General features: G+C 46.1%; 5 protein-coding genes across 9 annotated transcripts; 3 read left to right on the top strand and 2 right to left on the bottom strand.

The window, feature by feature from the left end:
- The first annotated feature begins 310 nt into the window (after positions 1-310).
- zgc:66427 (uncharacterized protein LOC406256 homolog) lies at positions 311-8,202 on the top strand. The gene is made up of 5 exons (XM_053882838.1): positions 311-1,138; positions 3,631-3,726; positions 4,683-4,788; positions 5,964-6,065; positions 6,397-8,202. Exons 1-4 carry the CDS (start codon positions 613-615, stop codon positions 6,019-6,021), a joined length of 786 nt encoding a protein of 261 aa, XP_053738813.1. The 5' UTR covers positions 311-612; the 3' UTR covers positions 6,022-6,065; positions 6,397-8,202.
- Positions 8,203-9,915: 1,713 nt separating this feature from the next.
- Positions 9,916-12,883, top strand: si:ch211-284o19.8 (protein lifeguard 1). 3 transcript variants are annotated; one of them, XM_053883071.1, is made up of 7 exons: positions 9,916-10,056; positions 10,139-10,187; positions 11,275-11,545; positions 11,621-11,821; positions 11,962-12,090; positions 12,151-12,294; positions 12,592-12,883. In XM_053883071.1, the coding sequence occupies exons 3-7, from the start codon at positions 11,276-11,278 to the stop codon at positions 12,715-12,717; spliced, it is 870 nt and encodes a 289-aa protein (XP_053739046.1). In that variant the 5' UTR covers positions 9,916-10,056; positions 10,139-10,187; position 11,275; the 3' UTR covers positions 12,718-12,883. The 3 variants fall into 3 exon arrangements, with proteins under 3 accessions (XP_053739046.1, XP_053739045.1, XP_053739047.1); XM_053883070.1 differs by lacking the exon at positions 9,916-10,056 and having other exon boundaries at positions 10,070-10,187; XM_053883072.1 differs by lacking the exons at positions 9,916-10,056; positions 10,139-10,187 and having other exon boundaries at positions 11,145-11,545.
- A 446-nt stretch (positions 12,884-13,329) lies between these two features.
- On the bottom strand, positions 13,330-18,902 carry parp2 (poly (ADP-ribose) polymerase 2). 2 transcript variants are annotated; one of them, XM_053883068.1, is made up of 17 exons: positions 18,734-18,899; positions 18,312-18,524; positions 18,089-18,250; positions 17,950-18,020; positions 17,806-17,856; positions 17,559-17,655; positions 17,420-17,495; positions 17,259-17,361; positions 16,891-17,038; positions 16,686-16,824; positions 16,468-16,531; positions 16,242-16,376; positions 15,555-15,682; positions 15,385-15,484; positions 14,161-14,259; positions 13,955-14,079; positions 13,330-13,878 (listed from the first exon to the last, which is right to left on the bottom strand). In XM_053883068.1, exons 1-17 carry the CDS (start codon positions 18,807-18,809, stop codon positions 13,719-13,721), a joined length of 1,947 nt encoding a protein of 648 aa, XP_053739043.1. In that variant the 5' UTR covers positions 18,810-18,899; the 3' UTR covers positions 13,330-13,718. The 2 variants fall into 2 exon arrangements, with proteins under 2 accessions (XP_053739043.1, XP_053739044.1); XM_053883069.1 differs by having other exon boundaries at positions 13,333-13,878; positions 18,312-18,521; positions 18,734-18,902.
- Positions 18,903-19,343: 441 nt separating this feature from the next.
- On the top strand, positions 19,344-22,171 carry mettl17 (methyltransferase like 17). 2 transcript variants are annotated; one of them, XM_053883108.1, is made up of 14 exons: positions 19,344-19,501; positions 19,760-19,901; positions 19,973-20,122; positions 20,188-20,275; positions 20,378-20,459; positions 20,562-20,635; positions 20,699-20,793; positions 20,873-20,943; positions 21,100-21,207; positions 21,351-21,419; positions 21,480-21,530; positions 21,601-21,693; positions 21,759-21,958; positions 22,038-22,171. In XM_053883108.1, the coding sequence occupies exons 1-14, from the start codon at positions 19,433-19,435 to the stop codon at positions 22,132-22,134; spliced, it is 1,389 nt and encodes a 462-aa protein (XP_053739083.1). In that variant the 5' UTR covers positions 19,344-19,432; the 3' UTR covers positions 22,135-22,171. The 2 variants fall into 2 exon arrangements, with proteins under 2 accessions (XP_053739083.1, XP_053739084.1); XM_053883109.1 differs by lacking the exon at positions 19,344-19,501 and having other exon boundaries at positions 19,802-19,905.
- Positions 22,172-22,183: 12 nt separating this feature from the next.
- Positions 22,184-24,371, bottom strand: sdr39u1 (short chain dehydrogenase/reductase family 39U, member 1). Its single transcript, XM_053883106.1, has 6 exons — positions 24,226-24,371; positions 23,757-23,863; positions 23,603-23,685; positions 23,285-23,406; positions 22,893-23,042; positions 22,184-22,642 (listed from the first exon to the last, which is right to left on the bottom strand). Exons 1-6 carry the CDS (start codon positions 24,239-24,241, stop codon positions 22,218-22,220), a joined length of 903 nt encoding a protein of 300 aa, XP_053739081.1. The 5' UTR covers positions 24,242-24,371; the 3' UTR covers positions 22,184-22,217.
- Positions 24,372-24,895: the final 524 nt, after the last annotated feature.

The raw sequence follows: 24,895 nt of genomic DNA, 5'->3' as shown, positions 1-24,895 counted from the left end.
ATATTAGTAATATAGTAATTTAACTTAAATTACATTTACATTATTACATTTATACTTTTATTAAGTCGAGAAATTTGAGTTTGAATTACTGCTTGTTTAGATTAGCATTATATTTTTTTTTACTTAAAACATCTTATTGGTATCACGGTTTTAAAAGCAGTGAGCAATATCTTCTTAAAAAGTCAACGCTGCGATTCCTTGCTATGACACACATTTTGACTTTGATTTTTGGCATTGGAAACCTCACAGCGTCATCGCGGCGCCCCAGTAAAGGCCTATGTTGTGACGTCAGCAAGGGAGCGGAAGTGTACAAGGATCCCAGCTGGAGTCCATCAGGTAACAGAACCGTTACCGTAACTATTGGAGTACGTGGGCTCTTAAGAGGAAGCGAGCCTGCCAGTTTCCGCTGCAGCACTGAGACCGTGAAAAGAAAGAAAATGTGTCCGGAGAGGACGAAGTGAAGGCCGGGGAGTACAGCTATTGTTCCGATACAGTCTTCTTCGACTCTGGGTGGAAGACAAATGTGATCAGCTGGTGTTGCTGCGTTGAGTATCGAAGCGTCGTTTCGAGGTCGTTGTCGTTTCTCGGTGAGCTAACTCGCTACATAAAGAGATGGGGACGAGAGCGAGTCGCCTCCAGGAAGACCCGGTTCCCCCTGCTTTCGGGAAGGATGGCCCGAAGCGGGATTCCTACCGGCGACCCCGCTGCGCCAGGCCCACCAGCCTTATGGTCGACTTCTCTGGGAGCTTCGAGGACACGGAGGCCAATCGGAGCCGATCGGAGGAAGGCAGCGACTCGGATCTGGGGCAACACGGGGCGAGCGCCGACGGCAGCCCGGCGGACCACCACAGCATCCCCGCTAGCATTAGCCAACCGTCGCCCGCGGAGGACAACAACAGCGAGGGGAAGCCCGAGGAGGACGGGAGCGTCAACCAGGAGGCTGCGGTCGGGGCCGAGCACCAATCCGGAGAGGAGACAGGCCGCACACCCCACCGCACATTTTCCGAGCGGCTGCCTGGAAATCGGCACTCTTCTACCCGCAGCGTTAGCGCCAGATCCGCCCGGGTGCGGGGCTCACACCAGCGGCCGGTCTCCGAGGCTTGGATCGGCCTGTACCGCGTTAACAATCGCCATGGCAGTAAGTTGGAACGCACTCCGTCGAACCAGTTCTCAGACGAGGTGTTTGTTTTGGCCCCTGCAGTCACTTATCCAGCGTGAAAATGAAGGTCTTTGCAAACATTCTTAAAACTTGCTGTTTTTATGAAGCACCAATAGTCATTTAAATATTTAAATGTTAATGGGATGCTTTAGATTTCTCGATAACATACTCATTAATACATATTCACCGCAATTGTCGATGTATCTTAAATTCTTCTGTATTCCCAAATCAATCAATTCTGTCTATAAACAAACCCACAAAAACTCGTTTCTCCACCCTTGTCTCGTAAGTAACGGCTGTTAAAGGGGTGTTACTAGGTCTCTAAGGGGGTTCAAAATGGGGGACAACAAAGTTGCCAAAACAAACTTACAAAGATAAAGTGATATTAAACCATTGATGTGCTGTTTATTAAAATGCCACTCTGGATGATGTTATGATAAATTAATATGCATCAATGATAATGCATTTTTAACATGAAAACTCTATATTAGAGGGCGTATTATTCCACATCCCTAGTACTTCTGTTAAAGACAACGTGCACCCGTACACATCACACCTTTTATTGATGTTAATATTTACTCACTGGTGTATAAATATTAGCTGATAACTTCAAGTACTTCTTCATGTTGCAGAGCTCTAATGATGACATCATTGAGAGGAACTAAAAGTTGAAATACTTCTATAGTCATGTGAGCGGTCGTCACAACAACACGTTCAGAAATACTCCAATAATGCATGACATATTGTAGCATGTGTTGTTTTATTATCGTCCGGCCATAAATAACTCGTGACTTCTCAAGTTCCCCTTTGTCAACATGATGGTTGCAGAGCTGTTGTGCAACCTATTAAACAAGAATATCCTTTGTGCTAAATAATGAGTAAATTCATCTGGGTCTGCTCATTTTGTTGATCTTCACAATTAAATATGACTTATGGGGGCACAAACAACAATTAATATGAAGTGAAATGGGAACGTTTCCTGGCCTAGGATGCAGAAGAAGTGGTCTAATGTTTCTTTTTTTCAGCATTTGTGTTGAGTAATACTGTGTTTTTCAGATGCTTCGCTCAGGTTCCACTTCAATCTTTCACCAGTTATTTTTATGCATGCAGAGCGCAGTCCAGAGACGCTGCGAGTTAGACCCACGACCAGATGGCGATTAAGTCACCGCTCTAGCTTAGGAATGTCTCTGGATTCTTCAACACAGCGTGTTGATGTAGCTTGGTAATCCCTTGTACTATGTTAGTGAAGATCCAGTACTCATGATGACTTTGAACCATTGAAGCAGCCCCTGAACCTAGCCTTACAGAGAACATTAGCACAAGCGTAACTCCATCCGGTCTGACCTTTTGACCTACCTGGGACATCCTGGTCATGGGTCAGGCACACAAGCCTCTCCAATGTAAAGTCAGGCAGGACAAACTGGTCCTCGCAAGGGTGTCGCCTGGCCACTTCCTCTGTGGGTCTTCTGCGTCCTGCTGGACGGAGTCCAAGCAGCTGACCTAGGACCGGATGGAAAAATACAATTATTACTGTGGCACAAAGAACAGACATCCATCCGTCAAATTTGTTAGGGAGAGCAACAATGGCTGCATTTTAGCTCCTTGATTTCAATGAAAATGAACACGTCAGCAGATGCTATATGAGGCAGTTGACACAGTTTTTCAACCAAGGCCAGAGTAGCTAAATTTGAGGCTAGAATGGGAAATGTCTACTGGCAATGAACTTGGGTTAGTGGCTTTTCAAGTTTACAGGATCCATTTCTAAAGTAGAAAGATGGCAGGCTTAAGTCTCAAAACACAATCTGATGTGCATCATTTGGCTCGATGCCCACTTGGCTTGTTATTCTTCCCATGAAAGTATGAGCAACCAGTTCAATTCAGAGGAATCGGAGGTGCTCCCTTGTAATGCGGCTCATTTCATAATATTCAACCGGCTATATTCAGATATGCTGATCTTGTAGTGGCATTCTTGTAGCACTAATCTGTCCATAAACATAAGAAACTCCGCTCAGATGAAGAACTCAAGTGCATTTAATGCGGCTGACGTGGTCTGTGGTTCACACCTGTCTTTGTTGGTGAAAAGAAAGGCGAGTGTAGAGAAATGTCTCAGCAACATCACTCGCCAGCGCAGTGGGTTTCCTGCGCCTGAAGTGTAGGGAAGTGGGTCAGAACTTCACATGCTGGCAGCAGCTCAGCGATGGAGAATGTAGGGCAGTGTCGGCGAGGCGGCGCTGGTGGTGGGTCCCGTCGGCCCGGCCGTCCCTCAGGCTGCCGCGGCACCAAACAATCCGTCGTCACATTGTTCGCAGCTATCTCAGCCATGAGAATACTTCCCTTTATACACCAACAGATTGTGTTTCAGCTGTGAAATCTAGATGTCTAAACACGGCGCAGCGGCTCGCTGTGACGTCGGCTTCATACATCTTTCATGCCTGTGTGTGTTAATCTCAGCTCTGATTCTCTCCACACAGATATCCGCTGTCCTTTCTGCTCCAAGCCTTTCCCCGGGGGACGGATCGAGGATCACCTGTTGAGCTGCCTCACCTCTCCTCCACTTCCTTACAACAGTGAGCATCCTCTCTGAAAGACGTGTTGTGGTTTTGACAATCTGGAACTCAGCTTGGTTCTCTCAACTCTTGGTTTCTAATGTCAGAGTTAAGTCCAGGACACTCTTCACGTGGCTTTCGGAGTCTTACTGCGAGACAAAACATGACCAAAGATTACCTCCGCAACTCGACAACACAAATAACCTCAAGTGTATCCAAGTGTTATTACAACACAGTAGTTGTTAAAAGATTATTTGAGGTATTTTTTGCTGAGTATTTGACCTTTTTTTGCTGAGTAATAAAGCTAATCTTGCCGTCAGTGTTTGAGGACGAGACATCCTGAACCGTCTCAGATCACAAGTGTCACTGTGTCAACAACCGACTGACATCCTCCTTGAGCGTCCGTCACGCCGTTGTCAAACTAACATCACATGACTACGACTACGTCGATGAGTCGGCTGGGGAGAAAAGCTGACGAAGCGCTTTTTGAATTCACCTAATGTATTTATGAACACGCGGCCGACGACACGAGAGATTTGTGTAGTGGGGCGGCTGCCTGGATGACCGCGTGGTCCCTTCCATCCAGATGAACTGTTCTTCAGCATCCCACTTCTTACAGTATTTGTTGAGCTAGAAACAAGCGTTATGTTTTTGAGGTCTTGGGTATTTCATTGTGAGTTTTCAATGTCTCAAACTAGAAGGTATTTCAATTTTCAATGATCCGCCGTTTGTTAATAGTGATTTAAAAGCACCTAAGTGCTTAAAGTGCCCCAAAAGTCACCAGAAATCCTGGTAAAATTCCACGGTTGCACAGAGCAGGCGACTGGTCTGATGCTGCTTTCTGTGTCACTGCAGTGTGCACCGAACCAAAACACATCCCAATGTGTACTGCAGTGAAGTTTCCAAACAGCTTATCTGAAACTCTGTGACCACTGTGGTTATTAGTGCTCAGTGTGTGTGTGTCTGTGTGTTCACAGCGGACGTGCTGAGTAAAGACAGCGGCGAGTGCTCCATCTGCCTGGAGGATCTGGTGCAGGGGGAGACCATCGCCCGGCTGGCCTGCCTGTGCGTCTACCACAAGAGGTAACCGTCTTGTCATCGCGGTCGCTTCCTACAAGTCAAATGTGTGTTTTCGTGGAAACGGGAAGCAGCCAGTCTGCGTGTAACCACACACTTCTGTCTCCGCCCACGGCCCTTCTTCTGCAGCTCAGTGTCCTGGTCTGAAAAGCTCTGCCTCTACCAGCAGAACCCAATTTGTCTTCTTGGTTGAACTTTCCTGAAGGTCGTGCTGTACTACTGTAGAGTGTTGAAGTGGTGAAAGAGTCTAGTCCTCCTGAAGGGTCTTGTCTTCATCACACTTGCCTCAATAGGCCTCATTCACAGTCTTATCCAAGATGGTCTTCTGATAAAGAGCCCCTGAAACCAGTCCTGTCAGGTCGTCTTGCGCTAAAGCATCTTCTCGGGTCGTCGTGATCTCGGCTGCTATGTGATCCCTCCAGGGGCGGGCCGATTCTCACCAAGAGTGTTCGAGTAAAAACCAAATTAACAAGGACTGCAGACTCGAGTTTCACCCCGACTGTGATTGGACGACTGCAGAAACTGAAGACGGCATCAATGATTTAAGTTTTGACTGTTTCCTAGCCCGTGTACTTTCCAGCTACAGCAAGTCTGGCCTTGCCCCGATCTGTCGTTGGCTCCGCTCAGACGTTTTCTGGGGGGGGATTGATATTGCAACAAGCTGATGCTGGAAGCTGATGTGTAATTCCCGATCACAGCTCTTCCTTCCTTAAAACGCTGCTGCGCAACGTTGCCAACTTGTCGCATGAATCAGTGGTTCTTGCATCTGTGTGTTCTTAGGTGTCTTCCAGTAAGGTCGACTGTGGCGTCAGAATGAATGCTCTCCAAGCTTTAGCTGTCCTCGTATTCTTCTAGAAGTTTGCCGTGATGGCTCATCTGCCCATCTCAAGCTCACACCTCCTATTCATTCAGTGGTCTAAGACAGTCTTCTGAAGCATGTCCTCATGTTTTAGTCAGGTCTTCACCTGGAGTTCTTTCATTTTCTCGTTGTCTAACTTGTGTTTAGTGGTGTCAAACAGTCTTGGTGTTCTCCAAAACCCACTATCTTGAGTAGGACTCTAGGGTTCCTGAGCTGCTGGTCCTGTGACACGCCAGAGACCTGGTGCTGTCTTGACTGTTGCTGTATCAACCTCCAGATGGATCGATTGACCAAACTAACTCTGTCTCTTCTCTCCCTTCAGCTGCATTGATTCCTGGTCCAAGGTGAAACCCTGTTGCCCTGAACACCCCTTCGATTGACTTGCAGGTCACGTGGACCCCCAGCAGTGACCAATGAGACTCAGGTAAGTGAAACAAGAACAGAGTGTCTTTGGTCTCTCTTGTAGTGGCCTCTTGGCGTTATTAAGGGAGCCTCAGCAGAATACAATATTTGCCCATGAGGACCTTTGCATGGACCTTCTGGGCAGTGAGTGAGTCCTGATTCCTAACTGAGATTGTTTTTATCCCAGATCCCCACTTTTGGGCCTCTCTTGCCATAACTAGAAGGTGGATTTTGGCTTCTTTGACTTTAGGGAACTGCTGTATTGTAATTCCACCCAGGATTTTCGTGATGGTGTGAACCATGAGAATGAAGCTTCAGAACACCCTCTAACACTCCTCCTCCTCCTCCTGCAGGAGACGACACTGAATCCTAAATATCTACACGACTTTTCAAAAATGTTGGAGGAGAGAACTCCAGTGACAAATGGGCACCAACCTTTTCAACCCGGTCCGGACCATTTCGCCTCCTCCACTGAAAGAACTGCTGCTCCATCTGATCTGCTCGAGACCTTCGTAAGGGTCTCCGTTTTATGAACTTATTCCCAAACAATGAAACCATTGATGACTGACGTCGCTCCTGATGAGGACTGTGGCGTCTCCTGTTTGTTTTCTCTCCCCCAAAAAGGTTTGCTCGAGTGTTTTGCTTCATCAGATGAATGTTTGTCTCCTCGGTCAAGCCCATGAGGAACCAAGCGATGATCCGGGCCACCGGTGAGGGCTTGATTCTGGACTTCTTATGATTTTTATGATCTTGCCTGTAAACATTTCATGGGGGATTTGGGGCTCATCGCTCTCCAGCTCAGTTTTCACCGGGTTCATGTGCTGCTACTCGTCTGTAAGACAGTGTTTGGTAGAGTAGCTCGCTGCTCCGTTTCTGCACTTTTGTTCCTCCGTGAAATGAGTCAGAGGCTGAGCTCGTTCGGCTGTGGAGCGGGATTCTTCCACGGGTTACCTGTGATGTTGGTACGCAATGTTGAATGTGGGCCTCCCCTGGAGGTCTGTCAGACCTTAATCTGGAGAAGAACAAAGGGCGTCAGGTTTGATTTTCCACTACTCTTTTCTTCAAGCTTTCTTCTTCAACGTGTCATGGCCATCGCTATCTCTTATCTGGGGTCAAAGTGCATTCGGATGTGAGGCAGGATTTTTAACCTGTTGCATGTGGTAGAGAAGTGTGGGTCCGGACCCTTCCCTCTCTTGCTCTCCTGATTTTGGTTAGGCCAGTCCCGAGGCCATGATCTGAGACCATCTGGTTGTGGATTCATGGCTCCACCGCTGACGGTTCATACATTTTTTTTTTTTTTAAGATTGCTAATTGTGCTCCTGGATTGCCTTTATTTGCGCGTGATGAGGCCTTCTGTCCTTACTTTAGGGCTCGGGTCGACAATAGAGGGCGCTCTCAGATGGCATCATCACTGGCGCCACCTATCCCCGCTGCTTCTCCCCCGTTTTTTGCTTTTTGCAGTCTGAGGTGCTATGACCTGTCCCGCCACTAGAGGGCGGCCCCGTGCATGTTTTTGTATTGGTGAATTAAGAGTTTTTATAAAAATGCCAAAAGTCTGTGAGGTTGTGCACGAGGAGGTGCGTTCGATGTTACATTTGTCGTGGTGATAAGTTATGACGTTGTATACTCTCGCGAGGACGGGTGGGGTGTTTCAGTGTGTTTTTATTCGCCGGGGTGGGATGGGCGTTTGGGTTGTCAACGAAAACATGAGCGACAATCTGAGACCCCGCTGTTTCTGTAACCCCCTTGACTTTCTGAGCTGTGTGGTGCAATACCTCAATTTTTACCAATGCTAACTATCAAAAACGCTCGCGTGTGTGTGCAAACTCTCCAGCCAAGCGCCGTCTTTTGTGCGTCTTCGGTTCCCCGTCGCAGATCACCGTCCTGCGACGGGGAACCGACGTCTTTCGGATGTTTGTCGTTTTTAAAAGAGCAACCACATGGATGGGGTCGTCTTCACCCCCCTCGCCCCGAGATACGGACAATCTGCCTTTACTCCGGTTTAAAACAAATTGAGTTTTATTTATTAAATTGTAAATATGTGATGAGAGAAGATGGCTTTGGTCTCTGTCTGTTCAATATACTGTTTCTAAGCTCCGATCTTTTGTATGTCTCAGAAATTGTTTTTATATGTATTTTTTACAATAAATATGTGTGAAAGAGGATTTGTCACTTTGTGTATGTTAATAGTATCATTGTTCCTGCTGAGCAATGCACATACTGTGAAGTTACGTGACACCGCTTTGGATTGCATGTCTGCACCAACACAATTGTAAATACAGTGGCACCTCAGTTTTCGAACATTCTGGAATTTGAACAAATCGGAGTTGGAACAAAAATTTTGAAATTTTTTTGCTTCGGATTTCGAACGAAAATCCAGAACTCGGATGCCCCCCAAAAAAGTTGGAAAAAACATAACGTGCGCGGACCGGTCAGCTGACCCACGAGGCACTTTGTTATTGTGTATAACACAGCCTCTGTATGCAGACGTGTCCCATTAGCTCCATTTACTGACTGTTTTTTTCTTCATATTGAGGTGTAAAACCTTTCCTGTCTCTGCACTGGACCGTGGTAGAGTGTCACAGGGGAGGTGTTCGCTCTCCACACCTCCGAGGCCAGCGCGCACACTCCAGGGTTTGATGTCCTGTTGTGGGCTGGAGCTGGGACAGGGATGAGGCGAGTCTGGGACAGAGCGTGACTTGGTTTATGACTTTGTCACAGCCAAACTGCACAGAAGCGCACATTCAGAGCTGGACACGCACCGGGCACCTCTTCACTTCTGGAGAGACGTCACTCACTCGGCAACCCCTCCCACATGCAGCGGCCACACACATAGAGGAACAGCGCACCTGTAGCAGACACTCTACATTCACTCCTGCAAAAGCCTAGTTTAAGGCTTGGAACGCATTGTTTCTTTTTCCATTCATTGTAATGGGAAAAATCAATTCAGATTTCAAACAAATCGCTTTTCGAACGGCCGTCTGGAACGGATTGTGGTCGAGAACCAAGGTACCACTGTAAATACAATTCCATTACTCGGATTTTTTGGCGATGGTTATGAAAAAATAAAAACTAAAAGCTTCTTTGGCATATAGAAAAAATAATAATAAAATCGACAGTTAACTGATTTCAGAGACAAAAAGCCTGTCTCCAAGCATTTTCTTTCCACAGTAGGAACAAAAGAACAGCAGATGGTGCTGTTTCATTCGTTACTCGGAGAAGCAACGCTGAGGCGCCGTGTTAGAAAGTTTTTCGTGGATTTAATTTTGCAGATATTTGTTTATGAAACTGAAATGATAATGGTCACGCAGTAGTCGACCAAACTGAAGATGAGATTGTAAAAATAGAAAGGTTGTAAAACGAGTAACAGTCAGAAAATAGAGCAAGTTTTTGTGGTGGAAAAAGTACGTTTAGAATAAGTTCAAGAGTCAATAACCTTTAAAAATCATCTGAGCAAAAAGTTAATAAAGAGCGTCACACACCTCAGCATGACCTCGCAAACAACCACAGAAACTTCTGTGACTCACGTTCTCACTCTCTACATGTTGACAATCACGTTCATCAAACCACACAGATGTGACTACGAAACAACACTATCAGGATTTTAATCAAAACTCTCATGCACGACGGCCAGTGTTAGCTTTAGCGCTAGCTCTCTTGTTTTGTAAACGGTTGGCAAAGTTTACAAAACAATTTACTCGGCCACAACACTCAAACACTTAAAATTAAAGTAGAAATAGACTTAAGTGTTTAGTCAATTAATAAATATGCAGATAGAAAAACAATGTAGCTAAGCGCTAATAAGCAAGTTTGTTTTTCCCTCCAAAACATGGAGTGAGTTAAATAACTAAGGAAGGCTTTGCTTGATAGAAGTGACTTTAAGGGAACCAAAAATCAAAATTTTGAAAAAGAACAGCAGGCTACACACTGAACACCATTTGAATTGTTGAAATATTGGGCTTACTTTCTCAATACTGGATTGTCGAGGAGAAGCCGGAAGCCCCCCACCCAAGGTACTGACGCGATCAAGTGGAGCAACTCACTTCCAGCTCTGCTCAGGTCCTCTCTCTTGCTTCACCACTGAGTCTTTAAAAGTCTGAGCACGCAGAGCCGAGTCACCTCAGAGACCTGATCAGCGCTGAAGGTAAGAGACCGCTTGATATGAGCCATGTATAAAGACATTCTTCAGGTCGGAGAGAATATTTTATTGAACACAATATTACAATTATATATATATAGTACAAATATTTGATCGTGCAGGTTGTACTTCATGAACATGGAATTACATAGTGAATTGTACGCATTATGCAGACGTGATATTCAATATTGTAAATTACATTTTCCAAAAATATGCTGTTATTATACTGTAATTATACTGTGAGAATGCATTTTGATGCCAAGCATTCAAATGTATCATTAGTATCGCAGCTACGAGGGGTGGGGCTCACCCTGGACATGACGTCACATGTAAATAGGGTCATTATTTTGTAAAAACGGACAGTACGGATGAGTAAATCTCATTTCACTTGGATGAAATGTGATGATATAGTTTGTGTACGCTGAAATCCATGACGGGAATCACCGGGTCATAATGTTGTCAGTGATTGACAAACTGGACTCTGTATCATGGAGGAGTGACAGAAAAAAAAACATACTCAGTCCCGATGTAGAAATGTGAGCGTTGCCGTAATTGCGCGAACGAAGGTAGGAAGTGATGCAAATGTACCTGTTGCTGCTGTGTAACAGGAAGTGATGTGTGAAGCCTCTGGAAGGAAGTGTGACCAAACTTTGGAAATTTCCTGTGAGAATACTGAATGTTGACATTTTGGAGTCCAGCCAGAGTGGAGATGTTTCTATAGGTCAACTTGTTTTTGTTGGTAAACCACAAACAAAAATAGCATTCATTTGATTTTTCTACTACACTTACTAACTAGGAAGAACAATAAAAAAATGTGTCTCCATAGATCAGAAAAAATACAATTTAACCCAATTTGTTTTTAATTTTGTTAAATTTTTCATCTAGAGAACTGTTTTAAAAATAAAATTGTATTTTTTTTTTTAATTTGAATTCAAATCTGTACCAGGGAAAAGTTTTCTTTATTTATTTTTCATCCAACTGCATCAATGCCATCTTTCTTCAAAATGCACCAAAGTAAAGTACAAAGTTGTGTTTTAACAGAGCTTATCCCATGAATACTGTCAGTCACAGCTGAACCTCTCCCCTGCTTCAGTATGTCTGGGGACTCGACTGTCGAGAGTTTTCCGTCACCAGATGTGACACCACCTCCGTATGAAGCCCCACCATTGCCGCCGCCTACGTACACAGAAGCAGTAGAGCCCGTCCCTGTGGCCGAGGGTGAGAGCGATGGATTCTGCGTGGATCCGCCTCCAGGAGAAGACCAGTGTCTCCCCGACGACAAACCCAATGCTTCAGAAGCACCGCTGGCGGAGACGCCATCCGCGTTCGACGACAAGACAGTGAGACGGGCGTTCATCAGAAAGGTGTGCGACCTGTGCGGGACGGTGTCAGCTCCGCCCAGATGTTGTCATGTGACAGCCTCTCCCGTCTCCTCTCAGGTCTTCAGCATCCTGACGCTGCAGCTGCTCTTCACCTTCAGCATGGTGTGTCTGTTCACCTACTCCACCGTCGTCAAGAAGGCGATCCAGTCCAGCATCTGGATCTACCTCAGCTCCTTCTTTGTCTTCGCCTTTGTTGCCATCTCCCTCTCCTGCTGCAAGTCGCTGAGTCGGCGACACCCGTGGAACATCCTGGGCCTGGTGGGTCTCGCATCAAACTTCTTCTCCAAACTTTTTCATGTCCTCCATTCCATTCATTTTCAGATTCACCTCTATAATTTCATCAACTCATTTTTTTTTCCTGGTTTTCACATTTCCTGAATCTGAACTTGTGTTTCCAGGCTGTGGTCACAGTGAGTCTGTCCTTCATGGTGGGAACCGTCGCCTCCTACCACGACACGCTCGCCGTCGTGATCACCATGGCAGTGACTCTGGCCATCTCCCTGGCCATCATCATTTTCTCAGTGCAGGTCAGAGGTCACCATGTTTCACCAGCTTGTTTCGATCTATAACACTTCTGATCTCTCCAGACCCGCTTCGACTTGAGCTGCTGCTACGGTCTGGGGCTGATTCTGCTGGTGGATCTCTTCATGTTCGGAGTCTTCTCCTCCTTCTACTACGACCACATGGCCGACATCGCCTACGGCTGTCTGGGCGCGCTTCTCTACGCGATGGTATGTCCACAGTCTGTCATGCTTGAAGGGTCAGCAGCAGATTTAACCTTGTGACGGCAGGAAAAATACCCGACAGAGCCGAGAACTAATCTGGATCAGGAGTGGAGTCTAAAAGGAGTTGATATTTGGGGGAACAAATCAGCGCATTAAGTCGAGAAGGAAAAGAACGAGTCAAGATTCAGCGACCAGAAACTGAAGAGAGCAGTCGAGAATCAGAAAGAGTCGAGATAATGATTCATGAAGCCTAAAAAAGAGATGGATGGTGAAAAATTAAACATTGGATTGGTCCTCTTCCAGTTCCTGGCCGGCGACTGCGCCGTGATAATGACGGGCGACATGGATCCCGAGGATTACATCTCTGCCGCGCTCAAGATTTACTTGGACATCGTCCTCATCTTCCTCTTCCTTTTGGGAAGGAGGTGAAACTGTGACGGACGCTTGAACCACGTGAGCACTGCTGGAGACATTAGCTTGTCTGTGATCATCTGTGAAACTTGTTGCTTGTTTCGTGAGTCACTGCGGTACAGACTCTTTTGTGACAAACAAACAATTGTCTGTCTTATTTTGGCACAAGAATAAATAAAAATGTTGAAGGACGGCGGCCTATTTTCATGTAGACATTTTGTCATGATGATGAACCGTTGACAGTGACCGCGGCAAGTATTTGAGAGACTCGGCAGCAATCTAGTTGTGAATCGGAACCCCAGCTGAGAACTACAAGACTCATGACTCAGCAACTAAATGGAGGTCGATAACAGATCCGGAGCATGAGTGCCACGATTCAGATGATGAACTGATGTGGAAAACAGGTTCAGATTGAGAGTCAAGGTTCAGAAGAAGAAGTGATTCGAACGAACTGAGGCGCAGAGAACTTGTCACGATTCAAATAAATGTTGAATCAGACAAACAACAGAGTTAGAAAATAATTTCAGGATCAAAACCTGAGATTCAGAAAACAATTGAAGCAAAGTGAAGCAAAATTAGTCTTGAAATAGAGTCAAGGAACATAAAACAACTTTGAACTCAACACTTGGAAAATGGGTTTCAAGTTACAAATGAAAAATGTTCCTGGAATTTAAGTTCAGAAAAGGAAAACTCAAAAATTGGATTGAGAGTGAGTCAAAGAAAACATTTTTTTTGTTTGTGGCAACAAAGTTGAATATACAAAGCTGTGAAACACAAAAAAAATGAAAGTTTGAAGGAGAAATAACGGACAGAATAAATAGAGGGAGAAAAACAAGAAATATTTGTACAAAACATTTATTGATGGTTTGGAACACACCTGTTTCCTGTCTTTGAACAACCGTCATCACTTCCTGTCTACGTTCTGACTATTTAAGGAAGCATGTTTCCCCTCAAAGATCCATAAAAGACAGTGAAGAGTGCCACACGGTGTCTATACCTGGAGGCGCGGAGTGATGACATCACCAGAGCGACGAGTAGTTGAACTGGATCCTCAGCAGGTACCGCATGCGGACCTGTGCGGGGTTGTAGACGATGAACTCATTGTAGAGGAGGGAGTAGCCGGTGCTTCGGGTCGAACCGCTCTTCACACCCGGACCCATCGGAACCGTCACACCGTCGCTGAGGAGGAGCAAGTGACAGCACTTAATGTCTTCATTTTCATATGGAAAAATGAATTTCCAGATCAGTGACTTACAGGGTGACGGCGTTGGCAGGGTCCGGTCCAGTTTGGCCCACTCCTTTGGTGCTGTGTTTTCCCTCAGGAAGTTTGTTGGCCTCGTAGTTGGCGTCCAGCAGCTCATTAGCGTCGCCCAGAGCCACCTGGACACACACACACACACACACACACACAGGTGAGACAGGGTCCCCGGCGTCGGCGGCTCCCTTGCGATCAGAACTGACCTCACACAGAAGCAGCAGCCCAACCTTCCCGCTGCTGTTAGCGAAACAGTAGTTGGCGCTCTTGGACGACATGTCGGCAAAATAGATCCCTTTGCCAAACTGAAAAACGAGCACATGGATGGATGAACAACGCTCTGGTCCCATGAAGAACTGATGACATGCTCATAACTGATGAATGGGTGATTAACTATGGAATTATCATGTGTGATGAAGGGATGAATAATTTCAAAATAAATGTGCAAACACTAGAAAAAGAATAAGTAAACAACAAAAGTGAATGATGATGTCGCCAGCAGATGACTACATTAAAAATGATAGGGCTTCAGCCTGCACAAATAGAAAAAATACTACAGAGCGCACCGGAATATGAGCCGCACCCATGAAATTTTAGAAGGAAAATATATCTTTTTCGTACATAAGCGGCAGGCGCACTGGTGCTGTCTGCGCCGCAGAAAATGCATGAGGGTCACTTCTAGTGATCCTCCAGTTCTAGTTTTGAAAACAGGATCCAGCATCGAGACTGAGTCATGAAACAATCTCGGCAATGTTCTGAACTTGAATCATGAACTCCTCACATCTGATTTACATTTGAAAAGTTCAAAATGCGCTGTTCTCACCCTCCAGTAGATCGTCTCTGCTGGCAGAGCTGCGGACACGCAGTCGTAAACAGCGCAATTTTAGTGCTTTAAAGGTAAATAAAATGCCCATGATGTCATCAGTTTGATGTGACAAAGCTCAATATTTTTGCCAGCATGACGCTCTTTAGACTGTAAAAATAAGGGACGCTCCGAGACACAGGAAGCAGCGGTCTTCAACCTCTTTTATGTAAGTTCCCACTCTGGTTTGCAAAAGTTTCAGGTGCTTCATCAGAGTGATGGCTGTCACATGTGATCGGATTTTGTGATCGGCAATGACAGGCAGTGATCGTCCTTCACCGATCACGTTGAGGTCAGCCTTTCATAATCGGTGGCCGATCAATTGGAGCATCTCTAGTAAAAATCCTTATATTAGCCGCATCATTGTATAAGCCGCAGGATTCAGACCGCGAGAAAAAAGTCCAGTATATTGTATATAATGGATGGATTAATGAACAAAAAAAACTTAAACATGAATGGATGAATGATGGTTTGATCACGGTTAGATGATAGCGCTGGATGAATGGCTGAATTGCAAAGCCAGTGAGAGAACCTTTTAGCCCAAATGAAAGGGTGAAGATGTTCCTACCATGTAGCCAGTGACTGGAGCCTCGGGTGGTGCCACTCTGAGTCCCTGGCTGAGGATTCCGACCCAGTTGGACATGCGGGACCCATGCCACAACAGAGCTCTGGACCAGAAGCAGAACAAACTCTCAACAAAAGTCAAAATGTTTGGGGCCAGGCGAACTGAGACGTCACCTGTTGTGTATGTCCGACAGGAAGCTGCCACGCTCTCCATCGCGGTCCACCGAGAAAATGTCCAGAATCGTCATGGTGTAGTCCGAGTGGGTCGGAGCGTGAGTGGACTGAAGGTACCGCTCCAGTACCTTCACAAAACAGTTTGTATTAAGTTAGTTCCGTGAGTTTGGATTCACTGAGTTTCATTCCTGAATAATTCCACTTCTATTTTGTGAAAAGAATCTCAAAGATGAATGAAAGAATGAGTCGGGAATGGACAATAAAGACGATAAATAATGGGTGAATGCATGATGGCTAAAAAATGATGAGAAGAACATTGAGTGGAGGGATACAATTTAAAGATGAGAGGATGAATAATGACTGAGCTGGTGATGGTGTGATGAAAGGAGGAGTGAAAGAATGATGACAGGATAATAAGAGGTTAATGATGAGTAATAACATGAAAGAATAGATGGCTGGCTGAATGAATGTGAGAAGATGACTGGCTAAGGATTGAAAGAATGAATGGGTGAACATTTTGAAAGGAGACTTAGGAAGAAGGTTGAATTATTTGTAATTATTGGTGGGTGAATAAATGAATATTTGTTAGATTGTGTATGAATGGATGAAGGATGATGAACTGATGAATGAATGCATGAAAGAACAAATGAAGGGAAGACAGGAGAGTGTGGGGGAGTGGGCCAGAACCTGGTACTCGTGGCTGCTGGAGTCCAGTGGGTCCAGTTGACAGCGGAGCGCTCGGTACTGTTGGTCCAGAGGATGTTCGCCGTCGTCTTTGCCGGACTGGACCATCTTCACCGCGATCTGGATGTCGCTCAGTGCCTGACGGACAGTTTCAACAGGAGATTTAGAACCAACGGAACCATCACCTGACGCAGGAATGTCTCAGAGAGCAACATTGTCATCGTCTCACCTCAAGCAGAGAGATTTTCTCCTTCAGCTCGTCTTCAGTGCGAATCAGCGGAGGAGTCCTCAAGCTGCAGACACAGAATCACCACATGACCAGGAGACCGCAGTTCTTCTTTCATACTTCATTCTGTCTCTTCCTTCAACCATCCATTCTCCTCCTTTTCCAACTTCATCTCTTTTCCTCCTCTCCTGCTCAAGTACACTTTCATTTAAGGTTCTGACCCGAAGTCATGAGGGATGCGGGTGTAGAACTGGTTGCAGGCCTCCAGCAGCTCTTTGTTGCTGCCCTTCTTCTTCAGACAGGACTCGATCCTCTGCAGCGCCGTGTAGCCAGCGCGGATCTGCTCTGTCGTCAGCTTGCCTGCAGGAGGGGGCCGGAGGAAGTTAGCTCAGCGAAACAACGGACGAGGGGGAGGAAGGTTCTGACCAAGAGGAGCTTTGCGGGTGTCGAACTTCATCTCCAGCACACACTCCTCCATCGCCTTCAGGTCACAGATGAGCTCCAGCAGAGAGCGGACCTTCTCATGCAGCGTTGACTCTCTTTTGGTGACTGGGCTGTCCACCTGGCTCTCCTCCTGAAACAGGCAGAGGCAGCGTTTTTACTTTTCCTCTTTCACTTTATCATCTCTACCTTTTTCTATTTTGTACCTTCCTTCGCCCTCACCTCCTCTGCCTCTTGTCCTTCTTCACTCATCTACCTATCCTTCCCGCCAGTCCCTTACACTCTCCCTCTTTCCTCCGCCCCTCGTCCTCTCTCTCTACACTGGTCCCTCCACCTTCTAAAGATCAGCTCACCTTCTCAGGAGCGCTGTAGTCCATCTGCACCATGTCGTACTTTCCAGCCACCTTCTCAAACTGAGCCCTGTCGTCCCACTCGTTCTTGGTCTTGTCCAGGAACCTGCATCACCAACAATTTATTTGAATCATATTAAAACACGACACAAACACAAACTAACTTTTTCTTGAAGAGGTCTTTGGCCTTCATCAGATCGCCACCGCACAACGTCAGACTGTTCTGACCCACTTTGCCCACTGAAGAAAGGAAAATGAGCTTCATTTTCATGGGGACAAAGACGACAGGATCTCTGGGCTCACCTCTGCCCCACCTCATCCACACACTGTAGAGCTTGGAGCTGTCATCCTTCAGGAGCTGAATCAAGTAATATTTGTTGTTGTTGAATTGAAGGTTCGTCTGAGAGAAACAAGATGTTCTTAAGTTTCTATCCATCCATCCTCTATTTGTCTGCGTCAGGTCGTGGAGGGAGCTGCTCATGTACAAAGGTCCAGCGCATGGTTTATATGTATGTGTTCACAACATCACACACTATGTTCTGTTGGTTACCTGGTTCAACATCACATCGTAAACATCACTGCCCTCGCTGTAGACATGAGCCTGATGAGGACAAACAGAAACAACAATCCTCTATTTTGTCCGACACACGACAAACAAGTTATCATTGATGTGCTCCACAAGAAGAGACTTCACCTTTCCGACTTTGGCTTTACACTCTGGGTCCACCGGAGCTTTTCCCTTCATCACCACCGTCCTCACCACCTCTGAGAACACAACAGCTTGAGCTGGATATTTTATTTAGACATAAACATCACGAGTGATGAAGACTCACCTTCTGTTTTTATTTCCTCTTTGGGTTGTTTGTCAGCTGTTGCTTGGCTCTTAGCTCTGCCTCGTTTCCTCTTGGCAGGAGGCTGATCTTCACTCTCCTCCTCTTCCTCTTTAATTGACGCGGCATTTTTAGTTATTTCTCCGCTGTCATCCACCGCGTTTTCTGAAAACAACACGAAAATTGTAGCCCACCTGAGTCACAAAACTTGAAACAAAACACAGACCTGGTTTCACCACATGACAGCGAATCTTCCTCTTGTACTTGGTGACAGGGTTCGTCTGAATCATCTTCTTCAGGTCCACATCATAGACGGTCCCGGAGGGTGCGGTAAGAGACAGTGAGGTCTGTCCTGAGGCGACAGCGGCGTCCAGCAGGGAGCTATCGGCTGAGGAGTAAGGTTCCCACTGATCCTGGTCTCCCTGCCACTGCCACACTGCTGACAAGTGATAGTCAGGGGCATGTCTTTATCGTTAACATTTAACCACTCTCGCAATATTTTTGTATGATTTACTAATGTTATGATTTACTAATGTCTGCAGACTCCTTATATTCGAGTGCATTTCGACCGTGTGCATCGTAGTCTCCATGTCCGGACATGTCCACCACTGTTCATGCGCACGCTCGCAAACCGGCTCCAGAACTCACCAGTGGTTTTGGGAACGTCTTCTTCTTCTCCTGTGGCATTATTGCGTTTACACCTGGCGCTCCTGTTTCGCCTCATATCGTGTAATGTAGGTTTAAATGCGAAGAAACGTAGAAGAGAAACTGGCTGCGAGAAGGTGGGCGGGAAACTTTCTAAAAGACTTCCGCGCCGGTGCAAAAGATCGTATAATAAGAGGAGGACGACTCGTTGCCGTTTTTGATCCAACGCTATTTAATGTTTTTTTTTAATTTGTTGCCTATAGCACACAGTATCGAGGTGACGGAAGAGCTGAGCTGAAAGACGGTGCTACCCAAAGATCGTAAGATTTCCATTCTGATCGGTTGTCGTCAGCTTTGTAGCGACAGAATGAAGAGCACAGAAAAATAGAAAAATGTTCTCTGCACAGTTCGCAGAAATAGAAGCTCAATCATCCAGGAAAGACTTCCAGTAGAGCCTTTGTTTCAAATGATGTCATTCTTCACAGACTCAGCACAAAGCGTGTTAAAATAATACTGTGAACAGAAAGACAACCGAGTGAGCTATCGGAAGATTTCACGATCGAGCGGAACATAACATTGATGGTAAATGTTCCGCCTGTGGAGTTGTCGGAATTATTTTGTTGATGGAACCGTGAAAGCAAATGTGCTCCGCTCTGGGATTCTCATAGACCTTTTTAATTGAAAGAGAAAGGTGTTTTTAAAATGTCTTCTCGGAGCTTCAGAGTCAGTTTGTTGTGTCACCGGACGAGCGTGATGAGGATGATGCAGAGGGTGAGTGAAGTTTGCGGGTGTCATTGAACGCATCATCACTATGACAGAGGTCAGGCACCGAAAAAAGCCCTTCGACTACATCTGAAACTAATAAACTAGACGTTTTGCATCGTAGTTTTATAAAACAAGGAATCATTATGTACGCATTTCTTTCCTGGCTATTACAATCCAAACCATTCATATAGTCAGTAATATTCTGTGGTTTGTGAAGAATTTTCAGTTCAAATTTGTCCATATATCTCCAACATTATTTCCCAGGCAATGACTGCAGAGGCAAGAGTACAACCCCAGGCAGACTTCCTGAAGGGGAACCAACACAAACGACACCCGGGCATCAGCGGCATGAAGACTCTGCGGCTTCCTGTGGAGCTTCAGGCAGCTGCGTGCTCCGTCATCAAGAGTAGGTTTGTTTATTTCATTGACACCTTTTTCTTCTGATGTCTGGTCATGCTCACTAATCCCACCCTGCAGAAGCGAACATTCCACAACTTGAAGAGCAAGCTCATCGTATGAAGAACGTCCTGTGGAGCAGGAAAAGAGCGGTGGAGGAGTCTGCTCTGAGGAAGAAGGCCGTGGGTCTGGAAAAGGAGCTGTGGGAGAAAGCTATGTTGAAGCGAGGCGGTGAGTGACTCATACGCTCCACACAATGTTGGTTGTGAAACTCTGCTCGTGCCTTTTATATGCAGATGATGATGAGCCAGCTCTAGAGGAACAAATCCAGAGGAGAGTGCTGTCTGAGCTCCGAAGAACGACGTACCGCTGGACCCCCATCAAGTAAAATACTTACTTTGTTTTCCTGATCCAGTTGCGGGTGTAGCTGCAGTGTTTCTGCCGCTGACATGTTGAAAATCCCAAGTATCAATCTGTGTGTTCCAGGTACGATGAGGAGACTAGTGTAGTGTATATGGCAGCCCGGCTAGCTGGGGGTTACGCAGCAGTGAGGAGAGCTTTGAATGAGGTAGTGACCATATCTAAAGATGGCACCTACGTGTGCGCCATCTAGTGGGCATAGCTGCATACACTTGCTAAAAGTTCTAAAAATAAAGTGTCTGCTCCTCAGATCAAAAAGCGAGACCCTGCGTTCGCCCCCGAGTCTCTGCTGGACTTCGGGTCTGGGCTGGGGAGCGTGGCCTGGTCAGTGCGTCTTAACTCACCGTGATGTTCTGAATCATCATCCTCTGAATCGCTGTCTCATAGGGCGTCGCACTCCTGCTGGCCTGACTCGCTGAAGGAGCTGGTGTGCGTGGACAGCTCCGGCACCATGAACACTCTGGCGGAGCGACTTCTCAGAGGTCCACGCTCCACGCTGTGTTGGCTGATAACAGATGATTCTCTCTTTTATTTATACAACTGATGTTGTTGTTGCAACAGGAGATGAAGAAGAAGGGGAGCCCAGATTCAAACATGTGTACTTCAGACAGTTTCTTCCTCTTTCTCCAAAGGTACCAGACCCGGTTCTAGCTTGTCAGTCCACCTTTTTTTATCATGTGAACTGTTTTAACACGAGCAGAAATGAATCGTGCATCTGTAGTCACCTGATCACTGCAGTCATGTGACTCATATGAGACGACCGGATCTCTGAATTATTTATCCCACAGGTCCAGTTCGACCTGGTGTCGGCTGCGTTCACACTGTCCGAGCTGCCTGGCATGAAGGAGCGAGAGGAAGCTGCGTTCACTCTTTGGAGAAAGACCAACAGATACCTGGTCAGTTACAGAGCCAGTCTGGACCAGGACACGAGACAAAAACATACTCTGCAGAAACAGAAACACACAATTAAACACACTTTAATATGCCTCACATGCAAACCCAATCAGAAAAAATGACACAGGGTTTCATACACACACAGGTGTTGGTGGAGAGCGGAACCAGAGAAGGTCACCAGATGCTACTGGAGGTCAGAGACGCTCTGCTGCAGGTGAGAGTGCAGACCCTCTCACTTACATCAGCAGCTTCTGACTCGATTCTCTGCTCCTAGAACCAGGAGAAGACGGTCCATGACAGCAGACCTGCTTCCGTCTTTGCTCCGGTACGGTTCACTTTCACGTCATGGTTTCATCCCTGCTGTTGATTGTTGATGTACTTGTGATGTCTTCCAGTGTCCTCACGAGCTGCCGTGTCCCAAGCTCGCGCTGAAGCCGCCGGCCCCCTGCAACTTCCAGCAGGTTCACCACCCTCTGCCTCTGACTGGGGTGAGACTCGTCAGAGCTCCACACCTTGCTGAGCCGTCTTTGATCTTCATTCTTGTGGTGTTCAGAAGCCCGACATGCAGACGGAGAAGTTCAGTTACCTGATCCTGACTCGGACCGCGGCACCGGTCCCCAATGGGGACTCCGACCCGGACTGGGCACGACTGATCTCGCCAGTGCAGAGAAGGACGCGGCACGTTCACTGTCGGATGTGCTGTCCTGACGGGCAACTGCGCCACCTGGTGGTGACAGCTAGGAAACACAGCAAGTATGTTGACAAGTCAAACGAAGACACTTAGAAATTTAAAGAAGTACTTATGTAACTGTCTGACTCGTGTCACCTGCAGGGACATGTACCGCTGTGCCCGGAACAGTGAGTGGGGGGATCTGGTGCCACTGGTTCTCAACCCGGAGGACAACAATCAAAACACTTCTCAACAGTGACTCCCCAATAAACTTGTGAAAGAATCAGTGCGACAACAGTTCATGACTTCTGATTTTATTTCTTTATACATCGATATAAACATTCAGCAGCCAACAATCTCTTTAAGCGCAGAGGTCAGGTCCGGGTACTGGTACTGAAACCCGGTCTCCAGAGTTCTTTTCGGCACCACTTTCTGGCCCTCGGTGAGAATGATGGCTCGCTCAGAACCCAACAGGCCGTTGAGCACGAAGCTTGGCACGGGGAAGATGGTGGGCCGCCTCAGGAGCCGACCCAGCTCTTTAGTGAACTCGTAGTTGGTGTTCAAAGCTGGGGCCACTCCGTTCAGGACTTGAGGATGAGCAGAGCCGTCTGGTGGACTTTCAAGGCTATGGGTGATGATCCCTGCCAGGTCCGACACGTGGATCCACGGGAACGGTTGACTCCCAGACCCCAGGGTGCCACCAACACCCAGTTTGAAGGGAAGCATCATTTGCTTGATGGCGCCGCCATCCCGACCCAACACTGCCCCTGGTGGAGGAACCATGAGGAGTTCACATCTTTAAATCGTCATGGATTATTAAGCACACAGAAATTTCTATTTAATTATGAAATGATCCTGCAATAATAGCGGGAAAGTTTAATATCAGTAGGGGGCGCTGTTTGGGGAGAGTCAGCCCATCAATGATGTAGTTGCAAATAAGGGTATCAATGGGGAAAACACAATACATTTACAATAATGACGGGTCAAAAACTTGACAGGATAATCGCTGACACCTACCAGGCCTGATGACGACTTGTTTCGTTGTTGTCACAGTTTCGGGCAGAAGTGCAGCAGCTTCCCACTCCTGGACCAGCCTGGACAGAAGGTCGAACGGCTTCCACTCGCTGTCTTCCGTATACTTGGCCGTCAGACTGGGCTTGTAGCAAGCTGTAGGAGAGTCACTCAAGAGTTTAACTGGTGCTGATTCTGCTTCATGAATCAGGCTACAGACAGGCAGAAGACCAGTTCTCCAAAAAAGCTTCTTCGTTTAAATACGTATTGCTTGATGCATCCCATTTGGTGGACATCCCGAAAAACACAAGTAGGATGAGCTGTGATAACTGAGCTGGGACAAAACATTCGTCATCTCATAGGAGTTCTTATTTGTATGGCAATACAGAGAGACTCACCTACGCCTGTCACCAGGACCCAGGACTTTGGCGGGGTGGAGGACGCTGCGATGGCTTCAGCCAGAGCTTTGGTTGTGTCAAGGCGACTTGAGAACAAGTCCTTCTTATAGCTCTCATTCCACCTAGAAGCAAATATATTTAATTCTCTTAGTTGAGAAAGACGTTTACATAAAGCTAAGATAAGAAGTTTTATTCTATTGGATGCCTCACACCCAACACCTGACTGTGTTACTTCATCTGATAATAAAGTCGGATATAAAATCCATGTGAAAACTGTTTTGTGAGCCATTAAAAACTTCTAGTAGAGGTGATAGTCACCACCGCAGAGGGTTCAAGACTTCCTCTCCAGCCAAGTTGACAGCTCCGTCACACGGTGGGAGTCCACTAGACTGCAGTTGACTCTGCCAAGGAGACACAGTTCGGTGAGAAGCTACAATTAAAGCACTGCGATGTCAAACAGCAGGTAATGTACCCAGGTGATCCTGCCAGGACCGGGCTGGCGAGATATCACTGTGACTTCATGACCTTTGCCACGGAGCAGCCGTGTGAGTTCTCGGCCCACAAAGCCAGATCCTCCTCCTGCAGAGATGATACAGCGAACCCCTCACACTTCTTCAATACCAACGCTTTCAAATAAAAGCAATTACACTTAATCCAATGCGTCAGTAAGAATCAATATTCAACAGAAAAGTGGCAGTGATGAAAACATTGCGCATGCGTACAAATACCTGACCGTCAAATTTGCAGGTACAGATTGTTGGCATTTATGTAGAATTAGTCTACGCGCAGGGAAAACTGATCAACATGACATCAAACAATCGAGGAGTGAGAATCGAAGTTGCAGCTTCGTCATGTAACACGCAATGCTAACATGAGCTAACAGCTAGCGTTCCGTTGTTTTGACCTCAAACAGCATGAAATAAATGGCAGAAAATACTCACCGACAAGAACTTTCATGGCCACTCAGAAACACTCCAGACACCAGCCCTGAGAAGCCCTTTTCACAGGCGAGTCGTTGCTGTATGGAGGGTCTGACCCTGGCATGGACTTCATCCACCGGGACTCCGTAGCCGAGCGACCAGTGACGTCATTTTGTAGTCTTTAACAACCTGTTACGAAATCTTATGACCGTTTATCACGAACCAAGTTTACGAACGATGTAAATGTAAGTGTTTCAGTGTTGGTATAATAAAAGAACTGATAACCATTAATAAAAGGAACAATTTGAGGGATATGAAACATTCTTACAAATTTGCTTCATTTAATTTCAGTGTAATTTCTCAAATTAATTTCGTGAATACGTTTGTTTGAGCACCCGAAAATCTTGTGTTATGCATAAGGATCAAAGCATCAAAACTACTTCAACTAGACAAGTAAATACGTATTTAATAACAACGCATCATAAATGACAATTTTGTAATATAGCTACTTGGTTTAATTAATTCAATTTTTTATTCAATTACTATTATTATTATGTATCTGTGTGCTCACGCTTCAAGCCACACATTAGATTTAACAATGAAGCTATATCTCGTTTTCATTTCAACCATTTAATTATTCACAATATGAATAGTTTGTCAATACCTAAGGTTGAAAATGAAACATAATTTT

Source organism: Synchiropus splendidus, chromosome 13, assembly GCF_027744825.2.
Source record: "Synchiropus splendidus isolate RoL2022-P1 chromosome 13, RoL_Sspl_1.0, whole genome shotgun sequence".
Classification (NCBI taxonomy): domain Eukaryota; kingdom Metazoa; phylum Chordata; class Actinopteri; order Syngnathiformes; family Callionymidae; genus Synchiropus; species Synchiropus splendidus.
Note: the sequence above shows the minus strand (reverse complement) of the source record. Positions and strands in the feature narration are given on the sequence as shown.

Coding starts and splice junctions, on each gene's coding strand:
- zgc:66427 (XM_053882838.1), top strand. CDS start 613: ATGGGGACGAGAGCGAGTCGCCTCCAGGAAGACCCGGTTCCCCCTGCT. Junction 1,139..3,630: donor CGTTAACAATCGCCATGGCA/GTAAGTTGGAAC, acceptor CTCTCCACACAG/ATATCCGCTGTCCTTTCTGC. Junction 4,789..5,963: donor CTGTGCGTCTACCACAAGAG/GTAACCGTCTTG, acceptor CTCTCCCTTCAG/CTGCATTGATTCCTGGTCCA.
- si:ch211-284o19.8 (XM_053883071.1), top strand. CDS start 11,276: ATGTCTGGGGACTCGACTGTCGAGAGTTTTCCGTCACCAGATGTGACA. Junction 12,091..12,150: donor TCATCATTTTCTCAGTGCAG/GTCAGAGGTCAC, acceptor TGATCTCTCCAG/ACCCGCTTCGACTTGAGCTG. Junction 12,295..12,591: donor GCGCGCTTCTCTACGCGATG/GTATGTCCACAG, acceptor GTCCTCTTCCAG/TTCCTGGCCGGCGACTGCGC.
- parp2 (XM_053883068.1), bottom strand. CDS start 18,809: ATGAGGCGAAACAGGAGCGCCAGGTGTAAACGCAATAATGCCACAGGA. Junction 18,021..18,088: donor AGAGGAAATAAAAACAGAAG/GTGAGTCTTCAT, acceptor TTGTGTTCTCAG/AGGTGGTGAGGACGGTGGTG. Junction 17,656..17,805: donor ACGATGTGATGTTGAACCAG/GTAACCAACAGA, acceptor TGTTTCTCTCAG/ACGAACCTTCAATTCAACAA.
- mettl17 (XM_053883108.1), top strand. CDS start 19,433: ATGTCTTCTCGGAGCTTCAGAGTCAGTTTGTTGTGTCACCGGACGAGC. Junction 20,460..20,561: donor TGAGGAGAGCTTTGAATGAG/GTAGTGACCATA, acceptor TCTGCTCCTCAG/ATCAAAAAGCGAGACCCTGC. Junction 21,420..21,479: donor TCAGAGACGCTCTGCTGCAG/GTGAGAGTGCAG, acceptor CTCTGCTCCTAG/AACCAGGAGAAGACGGTCCA.
- sdr39u1 (XM_053883106.1), bottom strand. Junction 23,043..23,284: donor GGTCCTGGTGACAGGCGTAG/GTGAGTCTCTCT, acceptor ACTCTCCTACAG/CTTGCTACAAGCCCAGTCTG. Junction 22,643..22,892: donor ACAAGTCGTCATCAGGCCTG/GTAGGTGTCAGC, acceptor TTCCTCCACCAG/GGGCAGTGTTGGGTCGGGAT.